At 38.0% G+C, this 23720-nt stretch overlaps 1 protein-coding gene across 4 annotated transcripts in view; it reads right to left on the bottom strand.

Annotated features, from left to right (window-relative positions):
• HMGCLL1 (3-hydroxymethyl-3-methylglutaryl-CoA lyase like 1) overlaps window positions 1-23720 on the bottom strand; it is a 109590-nt gene that overhangs the window by 58440 nt on the left and 27430 nt on the right. For all 4 annotated transcript variants that reach the window (XM_050950944.1, XM_050950945.1, XM_050950942.1 and 1 more), the window contains 4 exons: window positions 14758-14835; window positions 13649-13756; window positions 4439-4534; window positions 1842-1990 (listed from right to left, as the gene is read on the bottom strand). In XM_050950944.1, the coding sequence (XP_050806901.1) occupies window positions 1842-1990; window positions 4439-4534; window positions 13649-13756; window positions 14758-14835 (431 nt within the window). The remainder of the gene's footprint in view (window positions 1-1841; window positions 1991-4438; window positions 4535-13648; window positions 13757-14757; window positions 14836-23720) is intronic.

Here is a 23720-nt window from a genome sequence, read left to right as displayed (position 1 = left end):
ATGTCACTGTCTTGGGTATTTATCCCATGGATCAACTATGTATTCTTTTCCTCGATACTCATTTCATATTCAGGCTTACCCTGACATTATCAGTTTTCCAGGTATCCCAATCCCATCAGAGATTTTTGGAAGCAAGCCTCCTCACTTTACCAAGATTGTGACTACCCCCTTAAGATAGTCCAGGAGTCATAAGGAAAGAGCCATATGGAAAGGATAGCAACTTAACATGGCAACATAAAAATTAATAGAATTATAAGCAACTGATATCTAAAGGAGATGGTACAAATATTTAGGTTACAAAAATAACACAACAAGATAGCTACTGCAATAAAATCCACATGCTAGTATAATATAAATAGGATTGGAAGGACTAGATTTGTTGGTAAATGTTGATATCATCATACGCACAAACCAACAAACAGCATTTCCATTGATAATCGAAATTTACAGACAGCAAAAGTAAGAAAAATGCTGCTTGAGAACTCAGAGTTTGATTTAAGGCTATTTACTTCATATATTTTGCATGTGATGTAGACAATTTGTGTGTTAATGATTATAAACCTGTAACTTTTTGAATCTCAATATCTACCGGTTATTAAATAATGATTACACGACCCTATATTGTCTAATCTCCAATCATTTCCAGCAATTGCATAATTTTAAATCAAGTCTTAGAACAAACACTGATACCTGTCAAAAATATTTTTTTCAATTGAACTCTGCCATGCCTAAATATAAACAATATAGCAAGAATCAATGGCATTGGTGACTATGTGGTCTATTAGTTCTAGCACAGGGCTGGGAATCAGGAGTTTTGGCATGCATTCCCAATCCATCACTAACTCTGGACATATCACATCCTCGATTTCAATTTCTCCATCTATAAAATAGGAAAAATAATTCCTATCTAACAAGGCATGGAAGGCTCTCACAAGCTAGAATGGTATTCTCTATTTGGGATTTAAAAAGTCTTGCTATATATTGCATTCAGTGACTGAACAGAATAGTGGAATATAGACACAGGACAGGAAACAGGTCACCATCTGTGTCAGGTATATATGAGTGAGTGTATTGGGTGGGGTAGTTACGGTTAATTTCTCTAGCCAGCAGACTTGCTTTGTTTTGGGGTAGACTGGGAAAATCCTTAAACGTGTAACTCTTTACAGTGAGACAGAAGATGTAATGGGAAAACAAAGATGGTTAAGAAACCTGTAACTTTATACTCGAAGTTGCCCTGAAAAGGAGATATTCTGGAGAAATGAATATACTTGAGAGGTCAAGAGTATGATGCACTGAAAACTCTGCAAGTTTCAACCCCTGGAGTTTCCAGGGTAACTTCTCTCTCTCTCATGGGTTTTTCTGCTGGAGGAAATGGATCATATAATTTCTATGTATTGATTTGCTGCCTCCAAGTAATAAAAAATGTAAAAGCCCACCTACTTTATTTTCATGACTCAGAAGAAAAAACAATATTGTGAGTTCTTACTACTGGTCACTGTACATAACAGCACATACCAAACATTATTCTCAGACTTGTGGCAACTGCATTGATAAAAAACAGTGCATAAAAAAGCATATAAATTAATACAAAAAAATTAGATTTTGCATTTCAGAACAAAGCAACATTTATCAATAGTTACTAAAATGGTGAGAATAAAAATATGTTTGAGCTTTTAGAAAATATTGTTACAGAATGGATACTATTAATAAAAAAGTTATTTAAAATGTATAGAATTTGATCATGTCAATTTCTGTTGGTTAACCAACAGCAACATGACTATGAAGTTACATTGCAAACTGCAGTTCATAAATTGAGATTACATATGAAGCTTTATAATTACCCTCGCACTGGAATATTCATATTTCGTGCCAATTTAGTAATGTCTTCAAATTTTTCTATGCTTTCTTCTATAGAACAATTAACATTCATTTTGTTGAAAGATTCAGATGCTGCACCAAATACTGATACCTCTGTAGCTCCTGCTGCAATCTGTAAAATGTAATTCAATAAAACATAACTGTAAAGATGTATAAATATAGGTAAAGTTAAGTATTGTATTCTGTAATGAAACAAGAAATTCTAGATCTTTAGTTTTAAACAAATTTAACAATATATTAGTCAATATAGTATACAGTATATAACTATCTGAAGTTATAATAATTGCAACTTTAACTCCAAATTTTCTTCAGTCTATTTGCAAACATACAGATTTTGTATTGTTTGCCCTCTTCATTAACTCAAATCACCAGGGTACACTTCCTTCCCTTTGTTATTAAATGGGATACGGCCGGTTACTGCTTTATCAATTAATACATGAGTTGTTAAAATGATAAGCTTAGGTATTAAATTGTAAGAAATGATGCAGAATATGATAATAAAATAAACTATTAATTACAGTGATTCGGGTATATTACATGCCATTTATGCTATTGACACATGCTGTTTAAATATCATTTATAGAGAAAATAAAAAACAAACAATCTAAAATGTCAATTGGCTCCACAAAATCTGTTCTCTATACCTTTAATGGGACTTATCCACATCCATCCATTCTCCTAAAAAACCCAGGCTCTGGGTTAGGTCCCAATCTGGCTGTGCACAAGCAGTCCCCATTTACATCACAGGAGGATGGAGAGGGTCAGACTGACTTTATCCTATGTTCTTGATGGTGTTATTTTCTTTTCCTCTTGTTCTAAATGGTTTGGGATATGTCTACACAGCAGTTAAAAGCTGACTCCGGTTAAACAGTTGTTTAACTGAGGTGTAGATGTCTGGGATGGATGGGTCCCAAAGCTAGGGCTGCAGCCCGAACCCAAACATCTATACTGCAATTAAACAACCTCTTAGACCAAGTCCCACAAGCCTACATCAGCTGGCACAGGACAGCCACAGGTTTTTAACTGTCGTGTAGACATACCCTTAGTCTCCATCATGCAGCTCAAACACAATCTGTTCTGAGATTAAACTGCTGACAGCAGTAAAGGGAAGAAGGAACAATAAATTTGAGGGAGAAGGGAATAACATTACATGAGAAAAAAGTACTGTTTGATTCAGAAAGGTTTGTTTCCCATTGGAAGGGAACCAGGGCACAGACAGTGTGATCTAGCAGTCACAGCTCACCTAGCGCAATACAGTAACCAGAAAGCAAGTCTCAGAATAATCATTGGATCCCAGATCAACAGACAAGTCAGGGTCAGTCACGCCAGGGTGAGAGACCAGAGGTTGTGGCCAGGCTGGAGCCCCAGGGCAGAGTCAGAGTCAGGTTACTAGATCACAAGCAGGGTCACAGAGATGACTATTGGGCTGAAATTAGGAGGCAATATTCAGGCTCAGAATCAGCCTTGAGTCAGAGACCAAAAATCAGCAAGTCAGGTCACACTAAGCCTGAAGTCTGCATAGTTGCCCAGACAACTTCCTGGGCCACACACCACGGTTAAATAGTGCTGTTACTCTGGACCATTTGGGTGGTACGTCTTGCCATGCCTAATCTCCACAGTACTCCTTGGAGAGGTCTTGACATGACAAGGTGGGCATGTCAGCTGCTCCAAGCTCCACAGCCCTGGGTTCTAATCCTGTAGATTCTTATATCTGTTCTCCTGAGCCCCTGTGTTTTCTTCTCCTATCCACCACCCTCTCTCATGACTCTCAGCATGCTGATCTGTAGCCTCATCCTAACAGCCGAAGAGCAAGTCAGCAGACTTTTAAATTCAACAGAGCAATGTTCTGCAGGATTGGGGCCTAAACTCCAAGCTTTGGTAAAAAAATGAAATTGCCATCCCACAAGAATTTCCAAATTTCATTTAGTCTTCACTCAGAAAAAAGCATTTTCTGATGGAAAAGCATTTTATTGGGAAATTTTCAACCAGCTGTAGCATCAACAAGCTAAAGAATGAAAAGGAATTCTTTGTTTCTTTCTTAGGGTATGTACTACAATATTTGTGGCATCTTGCAAAGGACTGTGTGGTGGATACTGGCCACCAGGGCCAGCTTTAAACCAATTCCTCCAATTCCCCAGAATTGGGCCCCACGCCTTAGGCGTCTTTATTAATTTTTTTTTACTCACCTGGAGGCGGGTGGTGTCCGCTCCGGGGCTTCAGCGGCGGGGAGGTCCTTTGGTGCTGTGGAAGACCCGGAGCAGACCCCCCACCGCCAAAGTGCCGGCAAAGCCCCAGACTGCCACCAGGCACTCGAATCGGGCCCCGCCATTCATAAAGGCAGCCCTGCTGGCGACTAAAATTACATTTATGGCATTTAATCTCATTCTGTAAAATTTGTGAGTTTGCTTCATGAAAACTGACACTTTTTCAGAAAAAAAAATACAGGCTAATTCTAACAGGACTGAGTGAATGATATGAAATAGCTGGTTTAAGGTACCGTGCATAAAGTGTTCGAAACATGAAGAACTCAACTGTAGACACACTCTAGCAATCCACTTACAGCAGAATGAAAACCTTGAAGATTAGGTGTGAGTACAGGATATTGGACTCCAGGATGTCGCTCAATCCTTCTCATTACTTCTGTGTGATCTGCCATCTTAAATACATAAATATTTTGCATTTATTTTTCAGTTATGCTAATCAACAGTTATCTACTGACTCTATTTTATGAATTTAAGGATGGATGCAATTCTGCTTTGTCATAAGGTCATATAATAGCAGAAATAATACACTATAACAGAGCACTGACTGCATTACACTGAGCTTTGTCTTGTTTATGCATACAGTTAATGAAAAAAGTACGATCTATAGCTAGAAATTTGAAAAACATACAATATGTCTGAGAAAAAAACAAGATTCTATGGAATATAAAATTTTCTGTGTTTATTTCTATTTTGATAATCCATAAAATACAATATTCACTCAAAAAAGGAAGCCAAGATTTAAGAGAGACATTGGTGGTGACGTGTCATGTAATTTAGGCTTCATTAGATTTATAAAGAAAGCTACTTCGTTATATAGAATTATCTTAAATACTACAAAAAAGCCTATAATTTTCAGGCTAGTATATAAATGTTAACCCCTCTGTTTTACTAAGGCATTCATCATGAGAATGGGATCTGTCTGTGAGTTTAAACTTTTCCTCAAGCTTCCACATGTCATAATCTTCTCCTTATTAGCACAATTTATTACTATGTAAATTATTCTAGTTTAATAAACAGAGGATTACGATGTCAGGTGTAGGCAAGGTGCAGCAGCAGATGAAGCCTAAGGAACAAAGATCCTATTGTCAAACAAAAGCCTTTGGGTAAAATTTTCAAAAGCACCTAAGTGACACAGGAGCCCAAATCTCACTGAAAGTTCATGGGACTTAGGCACTTCTCAAAATTTATCCCCTTAATAATAAAGAAGTTAAGAGAATTACAGACTATAGAAATGTGTGGAGAATTATTCCTAAATATTATTAATTCAAATATCTAAAACTAATTCAGTTCCTGGCTCCATTCTCTTTGTGCTCTAACAGCTCAACAAGGAATTTCCTGAGTGGTTTAAAGGCCATATAACAGCTTCTACAGCAATTTTTCCTCCTGTTCCCCCACATAAAAGGTTTTTCAGGGCAAGCCAAGGGCAGATGGAAGCATGACAGGACTGTTCAGTGTGATTAGGAACATCCCTTACATTGTTCTAAATTACACTGAAACCTGGATTGGCCACTGGTCAACCCCTGCAGGATCAGGGGAGAGGAAAGGTAAGTTTGGACAGACCTAAGGCCCAATAGGCTTACACTCAAAGATTCACAGTCATTCATTTGCCAGTTTCTTGTTTGCAGAAATAAGGCACAAACTAAGGAATTATTCTGTAAATCTAAGTAAAACATTTTGGTATATATTGGGCCAAATTCTGGTTTAAGATGCTCAAGTGCATTCCCATTGACACAACTCTAATGAGAGCTGCAATGAGAATCTAGAGACAGAATTGGCTCCCTTAAGGGACAATTAATTCTTTTACCTACATTTATTAAGTTACCCTTTCTGTCCTCTATGTCACTATTCACTCCAAGTCAGCCCAAATGCCAGGAGAGAAAGGTGACTTTTAGTATTCTAAGTCCAGTACTGGCATAGAGCAGCTGCTGAATTCTTAGCCTAGCTCTACCCCTGACTCAGTGTATTACAATTAGAGCTAGTCGGAAAACTTATGCCAGAAAGTTTTTTCATTAGTATTTGCTGATTTGTCAAAAAGTAAACATTTTGTGCAGACGGTTCTAATTTTGATCAAGTTCTAACAGAACCCAGACAGAGTTATGGCAGAAACTAGCTGTTTTTCCTGCCAGATTGCCTGCCCTGCTCCCTGGCAGCCCGTCTGAATGACTGCTGGGGAGCTGAACTTTCAGGGCCCATGGTTTCCACCATGCATACTGGCTCGAAATCCAGGGCTTCCAGAGTCCCGGGTCCTGAGGCAGCTGCCAGGTGGACCAGCCTGGAGCCAGGGCTCCATTCCTTTTCATGGAGAATTTCAAAATTTGAGGTTTTATTCCAAATAAAAATGAAACAAATTTTTAAAATACTGAAATCCTCCATGAAATGGAATACCTTTCTCCACCCTGCTCTACTGGCAAGTCACTTAATCACAGCAAGTCAAGTTCTACAGTGGGAGCCAGAGTGATTAGAAATGTAAGCAAAACATCAAATTAGCTTCCATTTTCAATTTGAATCTCATTAATCTGGTGCATGTCTTCACCATTTTGTCCTTTTTCTATTTGGAAATCAGCCCCTCCCAATGTTGGGAATGGAAAAATTATTATATCTGTTTTTACTTTCTTGCTTTTACAACATCCATTAGAAAGAGTAACAAACAGTGGCAGTAGTGTTAGATAGATAATTGCCACAGTACAAACATTATTTTTGTGAATGACAGTGGTCATTATAGCTCATTATTATCTTTTCCAAGATACACAGATGTAGTGGGATATGTCTGACATTCAAACCTTTTCTGTTAGAATAGAGAGAGAAATTCTTCCTTCAAATTAAGATAGACTTACAGCATTCCTTTATTCATATTAGCATGAAGATGTCTAACTGTATACTTTAGAAAATCCTATTTACACAGAAATCATAGCTTATCACTCCAAAAACACAGTCAAGATCGGGTATTATTAGATATGTTACTGGGGGGTACTTTGCCCCACTATTATCACTTATCTCGAATCGCTCCCCATGGGTACAGGATGTTAACAGCAGGCACTGTATCAATTCAGCTGTTGACTAGGCTCTCACATTTGGGGTCATTCTTCAGCTTCCACTTAGTCGTATTGTCACCAGTTATTGCTATCCCAACTCTCACTCCATTAAGAGTACATTTCATTTGAGCTCAGAGCCTGGAGAGAGTTGTTCTGAAGGTTCTCCAGGTTCTCCAAGATCAATGGCATTTCCTGCCATTTTATTTCTCTGTAACCTTCCATAGTGGTATTTTGTGGTCAGGGATTTTCAGAAGTAAAGCTCTTTCTGGACTTCAGCCTCTTGGGTGGTATAATGTGTCCATACAGTGGGTGTCTTTGATGATGCACTTCTTTTTGTCTCTTATTACTAAACATATCCCACTTCATTGATGGCAGTGCAATCCTTCTAGGGCAAGATAACAACAGTGTGGGAGTCAGTATCGCACTCCCTGAGATGATCTTGCAGGATTAAGTTCAGTATCAATTTTGTGGGTATGGCTTGAACATGACCATACTGGGGTGCAGTACTCCACAGTAGAGTAACTGAGCAAGACTGGTTGCTTGGAGTTTTTAGGGGTCAGCTCTCCATTTTGTGTTGGCCAGTTTCTAGAGTACACAATTCCTGGAGCTCATTTACTTGTTCAGCTTCTTGATGTGCTCTTTGAACATCAGCATTTGATGTAATGTGACTCCACTGTAGATCAGATGTTCACAATGTTCAAGGATTGTGCCTTCTCACAATGTATGGGGTTTTTACTTGGCCATACAGTGTTTCAGGTGGAAGACACACACCTAATTGTAACATCATGGAAAGTCCTGTTGTGACTGCAGGGTACATGTTGTGTATAGATGCTAATGAGAATAAGAGGAACTAAGAACTACGAGGAATACCTCTATGAAAAATGAGGCACCACAAAATTCATGGGGTGTGGAAGTACAGATAGGAAAAGAGGGTTGAAACCCTAATGCATACACATAAGATGTTAGGTGTGGTCAGAACAGCAAGATAAAAGAGGTTCTCTAGTTAAAAGTGGGAAGACCCAAGGGACAACCCCAATGGATGACCCTACAGGAAACCCTAGCAGGGACCCCCACTCTATCGATGCTCATATATTGAGAGGGACATCACACCCTAAAATATCTTTGAGGATGTGAGTATGACTTAGCGATTGCATGGGTTTTTGTAAGATTTGTATACGCATGGGTAATTGTGACTTTACTTATTGCTTTAATGAAACTTGTAGTACAGATTTGACTTTGTACTTACGATTGTGTCTGTGGTCACTATCCTTGGACTTCACATATTTCTAGAGTCTCCAAATTTGAGACAAGCACCAGAGGTAATATTCATTCTATTGAGCTTGAAACTTAGCAGCAGGAGCTAAATCCAGGGTAGTTTAATACAAAATTACTAAATTCAATTTAAATAAATAATAAGGTTACAGTAAGGATAGTGGTCAGTAACTTTTCGTACAGTTAGGGTATTAATGTACTTTGAGCAGTGCAACCACTTGGAACTCATTCCACAGCCTGGGTATCTGCACTGTCTTGTGAAAGAATTAAAGCAGTCAGAAAGCCACTCCTGTGCTCTTGTCCTAAAGTGACCCAATAGTTCATTAGATATACACTGAGTCCTGCTGCCTTTCCACTTTTCAGGGATTTCATGGCAACAGTCAGCTCCCCGGTGTTGAGCTGCTCATTGTGGACTTTGCTGTCTCTGAGGAGTGAGCAAAGTTCCTGCTTAACTTGTTTTGCTTTGTGGACTGGTTTACCATTTAGGATGAAATGGTTTGTGAGATGGTTGGGAGAGACTTCGACAATGAGCTTTGATTGTTGTCCATCAGTGTTCAGCTTGAGAATGGTGGTTCATGCTGTTATACAATTATGGAACAGGTTTGTTCTTTCAATCAGCTCCCTCCAAGGGTAGCATCATTCCTTTCTGATCTGTCTCAGAAACATTTCCCCAAGCCCAATTTTTAATTCACCAAAGGGATCCAAGTCAAACAGTTCTGAATATCTTTTCCATTATGGCTTGTGTTTTTCTAAAAGACCAGGTATATTTAGTGTCCTACAGCCCCTAGGGATGTGCTTTGGGGCAGTTTTCCACATGAGGGAGACATATTCTCCATAGTAGTTGTGTGACAAAGAAATATTACAGCTGGATCCATCCAATTCAGAGGAAAAGCCTTCCCACTCAGCCTTTACCATAATGATGAAAGCAAATTCCATATCTCCTGAAATACTTGGCTGTTATCACACTTTTACTGACTGGGAGATGTGCAAAATAGCTGAGTATTGTAAAATTCTAGAAGGTATTTGGCAAGGGTGATGATGTTTTCATAATTTCAAAATGGATAATTCTTTGAGAAATAAAATGTGCTCACTCTATATTTCTAAAGCCAGATGTTCAGACTGTGGGTCTCTGTTGGCTCAGACTTTTTGCAGCATCTGGCTGTCATGCTTCAGTTTTCCCCTCTTCCAGCTGGGGGGCCACAATCAATCAGTGATGTAGGGTTCAGTCCTTCATGCTAACCTAGATAAAACAGTCCTTCTCCTTCCAAGGATCAACAAAACATGTCCAAACTAAACAAACTAGTTCATCCAGTCCTTTCAAAGCTTGCTGGTCTTTTTTTGCCCAGTTAATGCAGGGTTCTCCATTTTAGTCATCCTTTTCCAAACCCTCTTGTAGACTTTATAACTCAACAGTCCTTTTTCCCCCTACAAGGCTGGATGTCAGTCCGGCCCTTCTCTGGTGGAGCAGCAATGGTGTATGGGATCACGGTATCTCTTTTAACACAGGTTTAAAACAGGGTTGAGAGTGTGTGCTGCAAGTCAAACTGTAGCTAGATTTAAATGGCCCCAAAATCTTAAAAGCTGTTGTGCGATTTCATCTAAAATGGAAGAACTCTCATTATATTGGCTGTTCTCACAAACTGTGCTGGATTGCATCTGAGCAGGCTCTTTACTGGTCTGGAATCTGAAGGACTCCTGAGATTCGAGCAAAGGAGGGTCAAATTTGAGATTCCAGTTCTAATTTTAACACTGGAAACAAATTATAGTTTATAAATAAATATTGTGCATAGATGCTAATGAGAATAAGAGGAACTAAGAACTAAGAGGAATACCTCTATGAAAAATGAGGCATCCCAAAATTCATGGGGTGTAGAAGTACAGATAGGAAAAGAGGGTTGAAATAAAAATTGCCAAAATGTATGTTATTTCTTTAATAAAGCATGAATTAAGGATATGATCCTGGTAGGCACAGAGGAAATTGAGTGTACACAGCACATTGCAGGAGACTCTCAGCACTTTCCATATTACATTCTTAGTCTGTATGAAAACCAGGATGGATGAGATATTTATTTTACAGCTTCACAAAGTTGTAAGGCAAAAGCAGTGCTAGTGGGGCCCTATACAGTAAGTGGCATGAATGCACAGATCCAACTTTAATCCACTAATTATGATTAATGAAGCACAACCATTAGCCCCCACAACATCCTCTTCTCAAAACTCATTTGCTGCATGAGTCCCATATCATAAGCTCCATCAAATTTTGTTTTGGTGAAGAAAATGAGATATAAAAAAAACAGACGCATATTTTTGGTTTCCCATTGGGAAAATATATCCTGAAAAATGTGGCACAAACATATGAAACAACAGCCTCCTCAAATTTAACCCTAAATATATGCCTTTGCAGAAGTAGATATAGGGCTCCAAAGAGTTTAATAGATTCACACACCATTTACATGTACCCATGCCTGTAATTTATCCCATGTCAGGGGCAGGATGTTGGTGCTAGGCAATCTATTTATAATAGCTTCTACATGAAGTCAATGAGTATAACAACCTAACCTGTGATAATCACCTAAACACACACTTGGTCATATCTTATTGCTTTAAGAACAGACTTTCAGTCCTTAAATAAAACAAGATCTTCATTTTTCAGATCTTTGAAGCCAAATGTTTAATGCTAAACGCTGTAACTAATCCCACACCTTAAAAATCATTGCATGATTTAAAATGTATTTAACAAAATGAAATAACACTGATTCAAGCTGTACGAAACTGCTTGTTCCAAATAATGTTTCATGTATTATATTTGTCCTCTTGCTATTTTTCCTGTAAGAAGAATCTTATTTTAACAAATGGCATTTTATTACATTTAACATTTAAATAAAATATTTTCCAGATTTTATTTTAGAATATGCTTTTTAATGAGAGTATTTATCATTTTTGGCCATTTAGATTATAGGTATGGGATCCTGTTTTATATGGCATCTTGCTACTGTGGAACTTTTTCTTTTGACTTTTTTCAGTCATAAATTCCCTGCCAAACAAAACAGTGGAAGGGAAATCATAAAAGAACTTTAAAATACTAAAAAAAGAAATAAGTGAATGAGTGATCTAAACATAACCAGGAGTTCTATTCCCATGACCTATGAGAAGAAAAAAGAAAGGGGAAAAAGAAAAGACATAATCAAGACTGCACTCCATCTCTAACCAATACAACCTTATCATTTAAACCAAAACTATTTTAAACATCATAAAAGCCATTAAAAGAAAATATTCAGACTTGAATTTGAGATAAGAAGGAATTTCTTTTTTCTGAATCTGACAAGTCTGAGCTAAATTTGCTATTCTAAAGGTCTCATGGAAAAGGAAAGAATTAAACACACAAAAGAAAAAGAAATAGACCTATGTTTCCCTTAGGCTTTGCAGGCTAACATTAAAAACCTCTGTTATTGTCTGACGGTGTAACTATCAACATGGGATGGTACAGTGCATGGTGAGCTACAATAAAAGCTTTTAATGTGAACAATTAAGAAAGCATACTGCAAACTTGAGCTAGATTATGTAACCGGCAGGCTACCCAGAAGAACCCATCGCAGTGGAGAAGACCAGGAGGCATTATGCCAATGTCCCCTGGGGTCTCCTGTTGCTCTGGCATGGAGGGAATAATTTGTGACACACCTTTAGAGTACAACATACTCCCTGCTGGTCAGCACACAGGGGTAGAACCATGGTCATACCAAGTTTCTCCCAGAGGAATATCAGGCATGAAACCCCTGCACTTCCTGGCGCACTCACAGCTGTGATGTGGATAGCTCTTACATGGCATGGCCTTACAAGGCAGGGGAGAATCCTTACTCCTCCAACTCCCCTATTGGGATACTTAATGGCCAGGCACAATATAAATGGAAATATTTTTCACACATTTTAACAGACAATATGCAGCAAAAACATTACATCAAAACTTATAATCGTCTCCCTCTCACTTCGATGATTTTCAAGTATTTATCATTCTAGTGCAATGTAAAATACCCCTGGTTAAAATGCTCTGTGTACTGTCCTTCACTAAATTCTGTTTGCATGGATGATGAATGTTGCACTAGTTGCAATGCTATTTCTGTTATGTTTAAATTTGTAGAATGAAATAAAGGTTAATTAAAATAATAATATTACACATTTTAGACTTAGAAAGTTTTAAAAAATGCTTGATATACCTATGCATGTATTTAATTTACATAAGCATAAACAAAAGCACAAAGCCTGATTACCATGAACAATCAAACAATCACAGATGCAAAAATACAACTGTATTTCTATATGGAATGACTGGGACTGCATGTGTTAAATAGATGAGTGCATTCACAAATGGCTAGACACATAATTGATCATTTGTACATGCAATTACTTGACATGTGTATGCAATCAGATTAATTGCACTCAGAAATTATAAATTCAATTTTGCCTGTATTTTTTGGCATGCAAGTATGTAATTAAGTTTCTGTAAATAAGTTTAAGAAATATAAATCATAATTGATTTTCTTCAGCTTTAACTGCAGCAGCAATCAACTGTAGTGGGAGCTGAGGATGCTTAGCATCTTTTGGAAGGTACTCAGTACCCCTCAAGATCAGGACTTAATCTACAATATCAAATCTTGGGCAAAATCCTGTCTCCACTGAAGTCAACTGGAGTTTTTTTTTGTTGCTGCTGGTACATAGCAAAAGTAGCATATAACATACACATTATAACTGCCGTTGAATAACCTCCATATGGCCATAGACAGATGCCAAACATCTATAGTGATACCAATAGATCTTTAGTTCTGGAGCCTTACAGTTCCAACCATCTGAGAAAAACAAGTGTCTACTTTAAAAGACCTCAGCATGATTCATTGCATGCCAGACAGGAAAGGCCAGATTTTTAAAGGTAGGTGCATCTTTAGCCGCCTAAATACCTTTAAAAAATTAGCTCTAAATTCCCTATGGACCAGGAGGAATTTAAGGCTTTAGAACTATAGAAGGGATCTCACTTTAGCAGCTAATTTTACAAAATACAGTAGATGAGCACATTTGTACTCTCTTACATGTAATTATTAGCTAGGGTGTGAGAAAACTCAACTGCTTTGACTCTTCTGATAATTAAATTTCATTTCTGAATAGTGCGGCATGTAAACTGAAACAGTTCTCAATTGTGTGCGTTTTACCTACCTGAGGTACCCACTTTGATGAAACAAAACTGGTTGCTTCTATTACAGACAAGCCTGCTTTGGAAAGTCGGTTGATTAACTCAATTTTGATATCTGTGGGAACTGTAACCTATGGATATGGAAGCATTTCACTGTAAAATATCTGTCATACAATAAGTACCTTTTGCAAATAAAACACCCACAGTACAAAATAAGCATCCACACTTTGTTTAAAGTAATTAATCATGACCACATACTCTTCTACTTATGTGCAAGCAGTGGGTGGCAAACACACAATGGCCCAAGAAGCAGTGTGCATACACCCACTCTATTCTCCACCCCTTCCCTGGAGTCTGAAGAAACCATTCCATGAGAACACTGTACACAGGTGGCTTCACAAGAGAGGGCAGAGGTGGGGATAAAGCATCCCACAGATGAGTGGGGACCCAAGAAGCAATCACTGTATACAGCCTGGTCCACTGGGAGGAAGAAAGCCAAAAAAAACCCTACAGTAATTAATTTTCCCATGGTCATATTAACGCTCCAGCCATGGTGAGGTACATGAATCTGCCATGCTGCCTATGGAAAGGGAAGTTTTATTCTGGGTTATGGTTGGGAACCATTGCATTTGGGTCCAATTTTACATGGCTCAGTTTTATTCCCACTACATTAGGCCATTATCCAGTTCCCATCCCAGCCATCAGGTGGAAGATAGGGTAGAAACAGAAATCTTGCACAGTTTATGGCAATTTATTTTTCTTCTCCCATAGGCCACTCTCCAGGAAGGATGATAGAGCCTTAAATTTATTAATGCAGCATTTAAGGTGCTGATCAGGGATCAGTGCCACAGAGTGCTAGGCATTTCCTGCACCAAAGCATTTTCAATCTAGGTTATGACATCATAAAGCTGATGGACAAAACAAACGGGAGGAGTAGAGATGGAGGATGGTGCAATAGTAAAGCAAGCATATCTCAACACAACAAAACAGTCATGGCTTGCTATTTATTTTAAATATCAATTTAATAACCAATTAAATAGGTGAAAAAGGATTAAAAATTATGACATGTAAATTGTACATAATGACAAGCATCCACATGAAACTTGCAAAAATGGATGGTGACATAAATTACCTTTTCATTTTGTAATCCGTCTCTTGGCCCAACTTCTACAATTTTAACATAGTCAGGAAGTCCAGATATTTGAAATTCCTGAAATACAAGATGATAGATTCACTATTAAATAAAAATACATGTTAAACATATTATAAGCTTTATCATTGCTTCTTGTAAACCCAGGTATGAAGTCACTTTATCAACAGCAAAAGAAACGTGCCTGCAGGATGCCTTTAAAAAAATTCTGTGGGGCCACATGTTGCACACCTTGGATGGGGGATGATGTGAAGGAGCAGAGTTTATTTGCACGCATTTTCCATTTCTCTATCATGGTAATAAATTATTACTAATTATCATTATTATTAATAATCAGAATGTATTTATTTAAATGAACATTGTACTTTATGGCACAAGACATATTTCCTATGTTAAAAAGCTTACAAACTAAGGGCCCAATCCTGCAAACATTTATGTATGTGAGCCCAACTGAATAATGTGTGTAAATGTTTGCAAGATTGAGCCATACATCAGATAAGACTGAAACACACAAATCAAGGGGAGGTGGGGTGAAGAGATTATTCATGATGACATAGAAGGAGGACATGCTGGAAGAGGTAGACTTTCAATAGGATTTAAAAGAGAATAGGAAAGGTACTTGCCAGACAAGAAGAAAAAGTTTACAGGTGTAAGAGCAGATTAAAAAGGTGGGAAGAGGAGAGAAAGGCAGCAATAAGGTCAAAAGACTAAGGAAAGTATAAGGAGTAGAATGGGAAGTAAAGAGAATGTGGGGCACAAAAGCAGATGGAGGGAAATGAAATTTCCCTTGTTTGTAATTTGGCTGGTCTGATATTGAATCAACTGGAAAGGTGAGGAGCTATTGTAATTAAGACCCTATGTAATTAAATATTCACAGGACATTTTGAAATAGTTTTACAGCAATTTAGGAATAAAAGCTGTACGCCTTTAAAAACAATTCAAATGATTAAATTTGGGCATAATACTACAGACCCATTTGGGGCAGGGATAGTGTGGAAGCACATGGTACTGTCAAGAGATCTGAAAGACACTGTGCTCTCTGCACTTCACTGAATGCAGTCCAATTCAAAGTGTTCATTTCCACAATTAAAGCCCTCTATGAGATTAATTCTTGCTACTTGAGAGAATGCCACTCCCTCCATGACCTCCTATGACCGCTAAGTTCCACTAAACTAGAACAATGAAACTGTGGACCAACAGAGGAAGGCTCATGAATACAGGAGAGACAACTTTCACAAAAAGCAGATCTAGACTTGAGAAGTCACTCTTGCAAAGAATAAAAAAAAAACTAACTTCACAGCATTCACTACTAGACATAAAACCCATCTTTCAACCCAGTCTTATTTGCACTGTCACTGCAGTTTCAATCTAGTGGCAGAGAACTTCCATTTTCCAGTGAAGTATTGGAAAGAGACACAGTAATATACCTTTACAGCATCATCATATTGTCTCCCACTGACTTCAGTGGATACTGTGTTCATATGTGGCCCACAGATTATATTAAATTCACTGTAGTAATATGCACAATCATGCCAAAGGTACAATAAAAAATCAATGTATTTAGCGTACATTTATCTGAGCACTGTAAAAAGAGAAATAGAAAAAAGCTGTATAGCATCTATGAGATCACATTCAACATCTGGTGAGCTAAAGCTTTGTTGGCCCATGCTGAGCCCACACTCACTGAGAATATAAACCTATTTAAATTTGAAGGTAAAAAACTTTCACATCTGCAGCATATTGTTTTTCTTTTTTAAAAAAAGTTCTTTTCACGAATATGGCAAGACTTCAGCAGAAAGGGCATACATCTGGGTATTTTCATGATTATCAGGTAATTGTTACATGACAAATGCCATAGCTGAGCTATGAATAAAACTGACTATAGATGAAAATAAGAGCTAAAATGAATTAAGTGAACTGAACCTTATATTTAGTGCATGACAAATTTTCATAAAACTTTGGTTGCCATAATTTTTTCATTCTATGAGCCAAATCCCGTAAATCCTTATTCAAGGGTCAGTCTTAGGACCAATCCTATTCAATTTATTCATAAATGATCTGGAGAAAGAGGTAAACAGTGAAGTGGCAAAGTTTGCAGATGATACTAAACTGCTCAAGATAGTTAAGACCAAATCAGACCATGAAGAACTTCAAAAAGATCTCATAAAGCTAAGTGATTGGGCAACAAAATGGCAAATTAAATTTAATGTGGATAAATGTAAAGTAAAGCACATTGGAAAAAATAACCCCAACTATACATACAATATGATGGGGGCTAATTTAGCTACAAAGAGTCAGGAAAAAGATCTTGGTGTCATCGTGGATAGTTCTCTGAAGATGTCCACGCAGTGCGCAGAGGTGGTCAAAAAAGCAAACAGGATGTTAGGAATCATTAAAAATGGGATAGAGAATAAGACTGAGAATATATTATTGCCTTTATATAAATCCATGGTGCGCCCACATCTCAAATACTGTGTCCAGATGTGGTCTCCTCACCTCAAAAAAAGATATTCTAGCACTAGAAAAGGTTCAGAAAAGGGCAACTAAAATGATTAGGGGGTTGGAGAGGGTCCCATACAAGGAAAGATTAAAGAGGCTAGGCCTCTTCAGCTTGGAAAAGAGGAGACTAAGGGGGGATATGATAGAGGTATATAAAATCATGAGTGATGTGGAGAAAGTGGATAAGGAAAAGTTATTTACTTATTCCCATAATACAAGAACTAGGGGTCACCAAATGAAATTAAAAGGTAGCAGGTTTTAAACAAATAAAAGGAAGTTCTTCTTCACACAGCGAACAGTCAACTTGTGGAACTCCTTACCTGAGGAGGTTGTGAAGGCTGGGACTATAACAATGTTTAAAAGGGAACTGGATAAATTCATGGTGGCTAAGTCCATAAATGGCTATTAGCCACGAAGGGTAAAGAATGGTGTCCCTACCCTCTATTCACCAGAGGATGGAGATGGATGGCAGGAGAGAGATCACTTGATCATTGCCTGTTAGCTTCACTTCCTCTGGGGCACCTGGCATTGGCCACTGTCAGTAGACAGATACTGGGCTAGATGGACCTTTGGTCTGACCCAGTACGGCCGTTCTTCTGTCAGATCAATGGACCAAACCCTTAAACCAGTTTACATAGCCCCACACTACTTTGTACTGGGCACTGGGTCAACCATTTCAGAGGATGATGGGAGGGTGGAGAGGACAACAGTTCTGTGGTGGCCATTTTAAGGCAGCAACCAAGCAGTGGTGCATGAGGGATACAGTAGAATAAGTAGATCCAAGCAGACAAGAGAGGGACAAAGAAGCAGCTGTCTGGCCAGCATGTATTTAACAGCTGCGAAAAGAAAAGATTGCCACAGTAGAAGAGCTATAGCCTTTCAAACGAAATGGCATACCAGAACTATTTTGAATATTATGAAGGACCTTTGGGTCTATGAATACTCATTGGGTAGATAGGACACTGGATAGTTCAGTTCAGTGAGGGAGCAAAAGAGATCTACTTCTGTTTGGGGACAGTGAATACATGCAAAGATCAGAACCTAAGAGCATATCTAAGGTGACCAGATGTCCCAATTTTATAGGGACAGTCCCATATTTGGGGCTTTGTCTTATATAGGCACCTATTACCCTCCCACCCCCCATCCTGATTTTTCACACTTGCTGTCTGGTCACCCTAAGCATATCTGACCCTTTTCGTCCCTTCCTCCCACTGGGGCTTAGGAGTTACTGCAAGTGCATGGCTTCCATGGGAACATATGTCCAACTTTGTTTCACAACTTTACATGTAAATTTACGGGAAACAAATCTGTTCAATTCAACCTCCACTTTCCCAGTCACAGGGAACCATATGAAGTGGAAGTTATTCAACGCAGCTCTGATACTGCACATTAAAAAGTGTAAGATTCCAAGACATGTAAAATTTAAAAAAACGCAAAACAAATAGAAAAGAAAAATGAAATCACACTGTACATTTTGACAGGGTAAAAGAAAGAGGAAGAGTTTTAAAAAACTATACAATCATTTATGTTATACATATCATTAAATATGTAAATTATGTTGTTTCAAGAGCAAAAATTGACCTAATCATTTTATATGAAATATTTCTATGGAATCAGATGCAACAAAATATAAGAAGTAGCTATTATAGATATTGAGTAGCTACTATTTACTGAACTATGTATTGGCTATATTAAATACTAACAACTACTCAAAGTACATTGTTTGGAATATCAAAAAGAAAATGGTTGACATAAAAGATTAAAAGCCTGGAAAATTTGTTCCCTTATCCCCATGTATAAGGCTTTGCCAAGAGAGAACAAAATGCATATAAAACCACTAAAAAAATGTTTGCTTCCTTCAAAACAGAACGCAGCCAAAGATTTTTTTTTATCCTCCAAATTTTGGAAAGAGAGAAAAGGACTGACTACCCATCCTGGGACACTGTATGTCAAATTTCAGCCTAGAAACATTTTTCTCCAAGTTATAAATGGCTGAGAATAGAGGTTTAAACTAAGCCTTAATTATAGCATTATAATCCTCTTAAAATAACCATAATTGTAAACAAATAGAATAATAAACCTTCAAATTAAATAAACAGCTCCAGAGCTGCCACAGAATTTCCCGGCGTAAGTATTGGTTTCTATGGACTTCAGCAGCAAGTATATCATTCTGCTGATTATCTGAATGTCATCCACTGCTCAGACAGTATCCCTGGCCTTCTGCTGCCTGTGTAGCACAGAAAATCATAGAAACCTGTTGCTGATTTAGGCTTTTAGAGCTTTATTTAGCCAACTAAATTGGTAAGGAGGAACACATTCCAGCTACACATTAGCAATAAATTCCAGTTTCATATGTTTTATATTTCCAGGCATTTGTCTTGTGCAATCACAGAGTTCAGCTCTGCCATTTAGTCACAGAGCTGCATTGGAGCGTGACGTGAAGGTACTACACTCCAGAAAAAGCACTAGGAAATATCTTGCAGCTACCTGTTGCAATTTTTCCTGACTCTTAGTGGGCTGCACAAAAAGGGTTTGAGGCTCCTTAACTTCATCCAATCCCATTGTATCCCGAGAGCCAGGCAGAATCCAGCTGTTAGATATTTAGTTGTGGCAGGTTGTGCAATTATGGTCCCCAGCACAAGTCCCCCAGTTCTATGTTCCTCCAAGGTCATTTACTCATCCCTCACTTCTCTCTAAAACTTCAAAGCAGTTTCAAGAGAATGAAGCTTCAAGGTTCTCAATAAAGTTAATTCAAGTGTTCAAACTCTATTAAGGTCCTGTTGGAAAATCCCAGTTGTTGCCTAAAAGACTATCTAGCAAACACTGTAGTTATTTAAGACCAAATTGGGGTGGGGGGACAGGGATAGCTCAGTGGTTTGCACAGCCTGCTAAACCCAGGGTTGTGAGCTCAATCCTTGAGGGGGCCACTTAGGGATCTGGGGCAAAAATCAGTACTTGGTCCTGCTAGTGAAGGCAGGGGGCTAAACTCAATGACCTTTCAAGGTCCCTTCCAGTTCTAGGAGATAGGTATATCTCCAATTATTATTATAAATTTGACACTGGGGACTGTAAATTTATAAATTTCCTGCATCTATTTATATGACAGTTCTATATCAATTTATATCTAGCTACATTCTGAATTTACTATATGTCATCACTAAATATCAGGGAAACCCAACATATCCTTCTAACAATGAGTGCCAAAAGCAGAGTTATATGGTACCCCCTCAATTCCTTTTTTAATTAAAAGGAGCTTGCTTTCTTCACAGGCCACAAAAAGATCCAATACAAACATACCATAACAAGGCCACCTAAACAAATATTGCTGAAGTTGTTTGATACTGAGCAGCCCAGAAAAATGTAAGGTTATGATGATGAAGGGTAAATAGTTGACTAATGAGCTAATGAAGTTGACACAAATAAGCCTATATTTATTACTTTTGTCCAGATTTCTTATTGATTTCCTATTGTCCTATTGAAAATGGTTAGAAATTTTGCATTCATATTTATTATCAGGAGCTTGTGTGAGCTCATGGAAAAGTATTAAATTAGATATTTCAGGGCATTATTGGAGGAAATTCAGTGTATTCAACTCTTCACAGATTGGATATATGCTAAGGGGATTTCCAGGAGTATTGAAAAGTTCTAAGACTTCCATAGTCATTTCCATTCATCACTCAACTATAACTTCACACATGACAACAATTATTAGACTGCAGCAAGACAGTTTAAAACAAAAAACAAACCAGATCAAACATGATATAATTAAATGGCTAATTCATTCAACAGATTCACAGTTGTAACCTCAAAATGTAAAATACCAATGCTAGGTTAACATCCTAAAAGACTCTGGTTTGTTGATTTAGTTATATTCATATATTCATAGTAGGGCTTCAACAAAGTCAACACAAGCAAGTTAAAAACACACATGATAATGGATAAATAATCAGGAAGATTGACAATTTAGATTTAAAAGCTACAATTGAAACTGCTAACTGAAAACCCAGAGGATAGAATTCCATTACAGAGCCTTCAAATGGGCAAATGTCTGACATGCTGAGATACCAAATGGTAGACACTGGCAAAGTGACTACAAGTCAGGGGTTTAATGCACTGGAGCGCTTATGAGAATCGGCTCTTAACTCTTCAGAATCATATTATCATTAAGACCATTAATAATCTGAATCAAAACTATAAACTTCAAGCCATACATTCAGACTACATTTTTGGTGGAGCTGATGTAAGTAACTAGAAGACAGGATGGGGAGATGAAGACCCAGCAAATCAGCACCTGCCACCCATCTCAACTCAGATCCGGCCCCCCAGATCAGCTCCTGCCACCACACAACTGCAGCCACCATCAACTCTCCACATGTGAGAAGGGCAACAAGTCAAAGGCCAGCATTTAAGTAACAGGTCCTAAGGGTTAGTGCAATGCACTTGATTGTAATTCCTGTTCCTTGTCTTTTTTCTGGGGCAACAAACATGCTTCTGATCGCCTTCCAGAGCAATACAAAATCAGAAAAGAACTCTGATAAGGTGGATTCTTGGCCACCCATACCCTATCAATTTTTGCTGCCTGAAGCTTGGATTTTCAGCAGATATTCCTTACACTGAAAACTCGGTTTGTTCTGAAGGTGATCTCATGATGTCAGATGCCATCAGGTGATTGAGGGACATCTACATAGAACACATCACCGGACATCGGCAATACCAGGAGGGATGAGCTGGAGTGCCGATGAAAAGCGCAGTCAGGAAAGTAACAAATACTTTCCTCATGGGTTGTATTTTCTAAATGGACAACCTACCTAATTCTCAATTACTGAGGGATAATCTCTACTCACTGTTATATTTTGCTTTCCATAACCAAATCTCTGTACAACTTTTCATGAGTGATGTACCCAAGTATTTGGATTCTAATACCTAAATCTGTTCACCTAAATTTGGGTTATTGCTGATTATGTACTCTGTGTATCATATGACTTTAAAAAACAAACTTTGTATTTGTGGATAATCTAAGAACTATACCCAGATGTACAGACACTCTTTTCTCAACCTATGTATTATATAATTTTTTAGCATTAGCTTTAATAAAATTTTTAATTCTGTTATAAGGCTATGATTGCATTTTTATTTACTAGGTAATCTGATTTGATCTGTTTGCTATCACTTATAATCACTTAAAATCTATCTTTCTGTAGTTAATAAACTTGTTTAATGTTTTATCTTAACCAGTGTGTTTTTGAGTGAAGTGTTAAGGAATCTTAGCTCTCTTCACAAATGTTGTTGCATATCTTCCCCACATTGAGGTGGGAGAGAACTACATTTAATGAGCTTGCACTGTACTGATACCTGTTATCATACCTTTAGTCCCAGATTTGGACCTTAGCGTCCAAAATATGGGGGTTAGCATGAAAACCTCCAAGCTTAGTTACCAGCTTGGACCTGGTACTTGCTGCCACCACCCAAAAAATTAGAGTGTTTTGGGGCACTCTGGTCCCCCTGAAAAACCTTCCCTGGGGACCCCAAGACCCAAATCCCTTGAGTCTCACAACAAAGGGAAATTATCCTTTTTCCCTTCCCCCCTCCAGGTGCTCCTGGAGAGATACACAGACACAAGCTCTGTGAATCCAAACAGAGTGACTCCCCCTCTCCGTTCCCAGTCCTGGAAACAAAAGCACTTTCCTCTTCACCCAGAGGGAATGCAAAATCAGGCTAGCAAATCCAACACACACAGATCTCCCCCTGATTTCTTCCTCCCACCAATTCCCTGGTGAGTACAGACTCAATTTCCCTGAAGTAAAGAAAAACTCCAACAGGTCTTAAAAGAAAGCTTTATATAAAAAAAGAAAGAAAAATACATACAAATGGTTTCTCTGTATTAAGGTGACCCATACAGGGTTAATTGCTTAAAAGAAATATGAATAAACAGCCTTATTCAAAAAGAATACAAATCAAAGCACTCCAGCGCTTATATTCATGCAAATACCAAAGAAAAGAAACCATATAACTTACTATCTGATCTTTTTGTCCTTACACTTAGAAACAGAAGATTAGAAAGTAAAACTACTTCTCCAAAGCTCAGAGACAGCAGGCAGACAGACAAAGACCTCAGACACAAAATTCTCTCCACCTAAAGTTGAAAAAATCCGGTTTCCTGATTGGTCCTCTGGTCAGGTGCTTCAGGTGAAAGAGACATTAACCCTTAGCTTTCTGTTTATGACACGCCCCCCAAATTGCAGACAGTGGGGAAGCTCACTGGCGGCGATTTCCTCCTAGAACTTTAAAATAAACAGATTAGTACAACACATGCACCTTTACATATACCACTAAGTATATAACTAACAGACCTCTACATTTTAAGAACACTTTTTAACTACTGAATTCTGGGAAACTCTCACGGGAGAGAGCATCAGCAACTTTGTTAGAAGCTCCTGTGAAGTGTT

Source organism: Gopherus flavomarginatus, chromosome 4, assembly GCF_025201925.1.
Source record: "Gopherus flavomarginatus isolate rGopFla2 chromosome 4, rGopFla2.mat.asm, whole genome shotgun sequence".
Taxonomy (NCBI): Eukaryota; Metazoa; Chordata; order Testudines; family Testudinidae; genus Gopherus; species Gopherus flavomarginatus.
The sequence above is the reverse complement of the archived record's forward strand: the minus strand, read 5'-3'. Positions and strand labels throughout refer to the sequence as shown.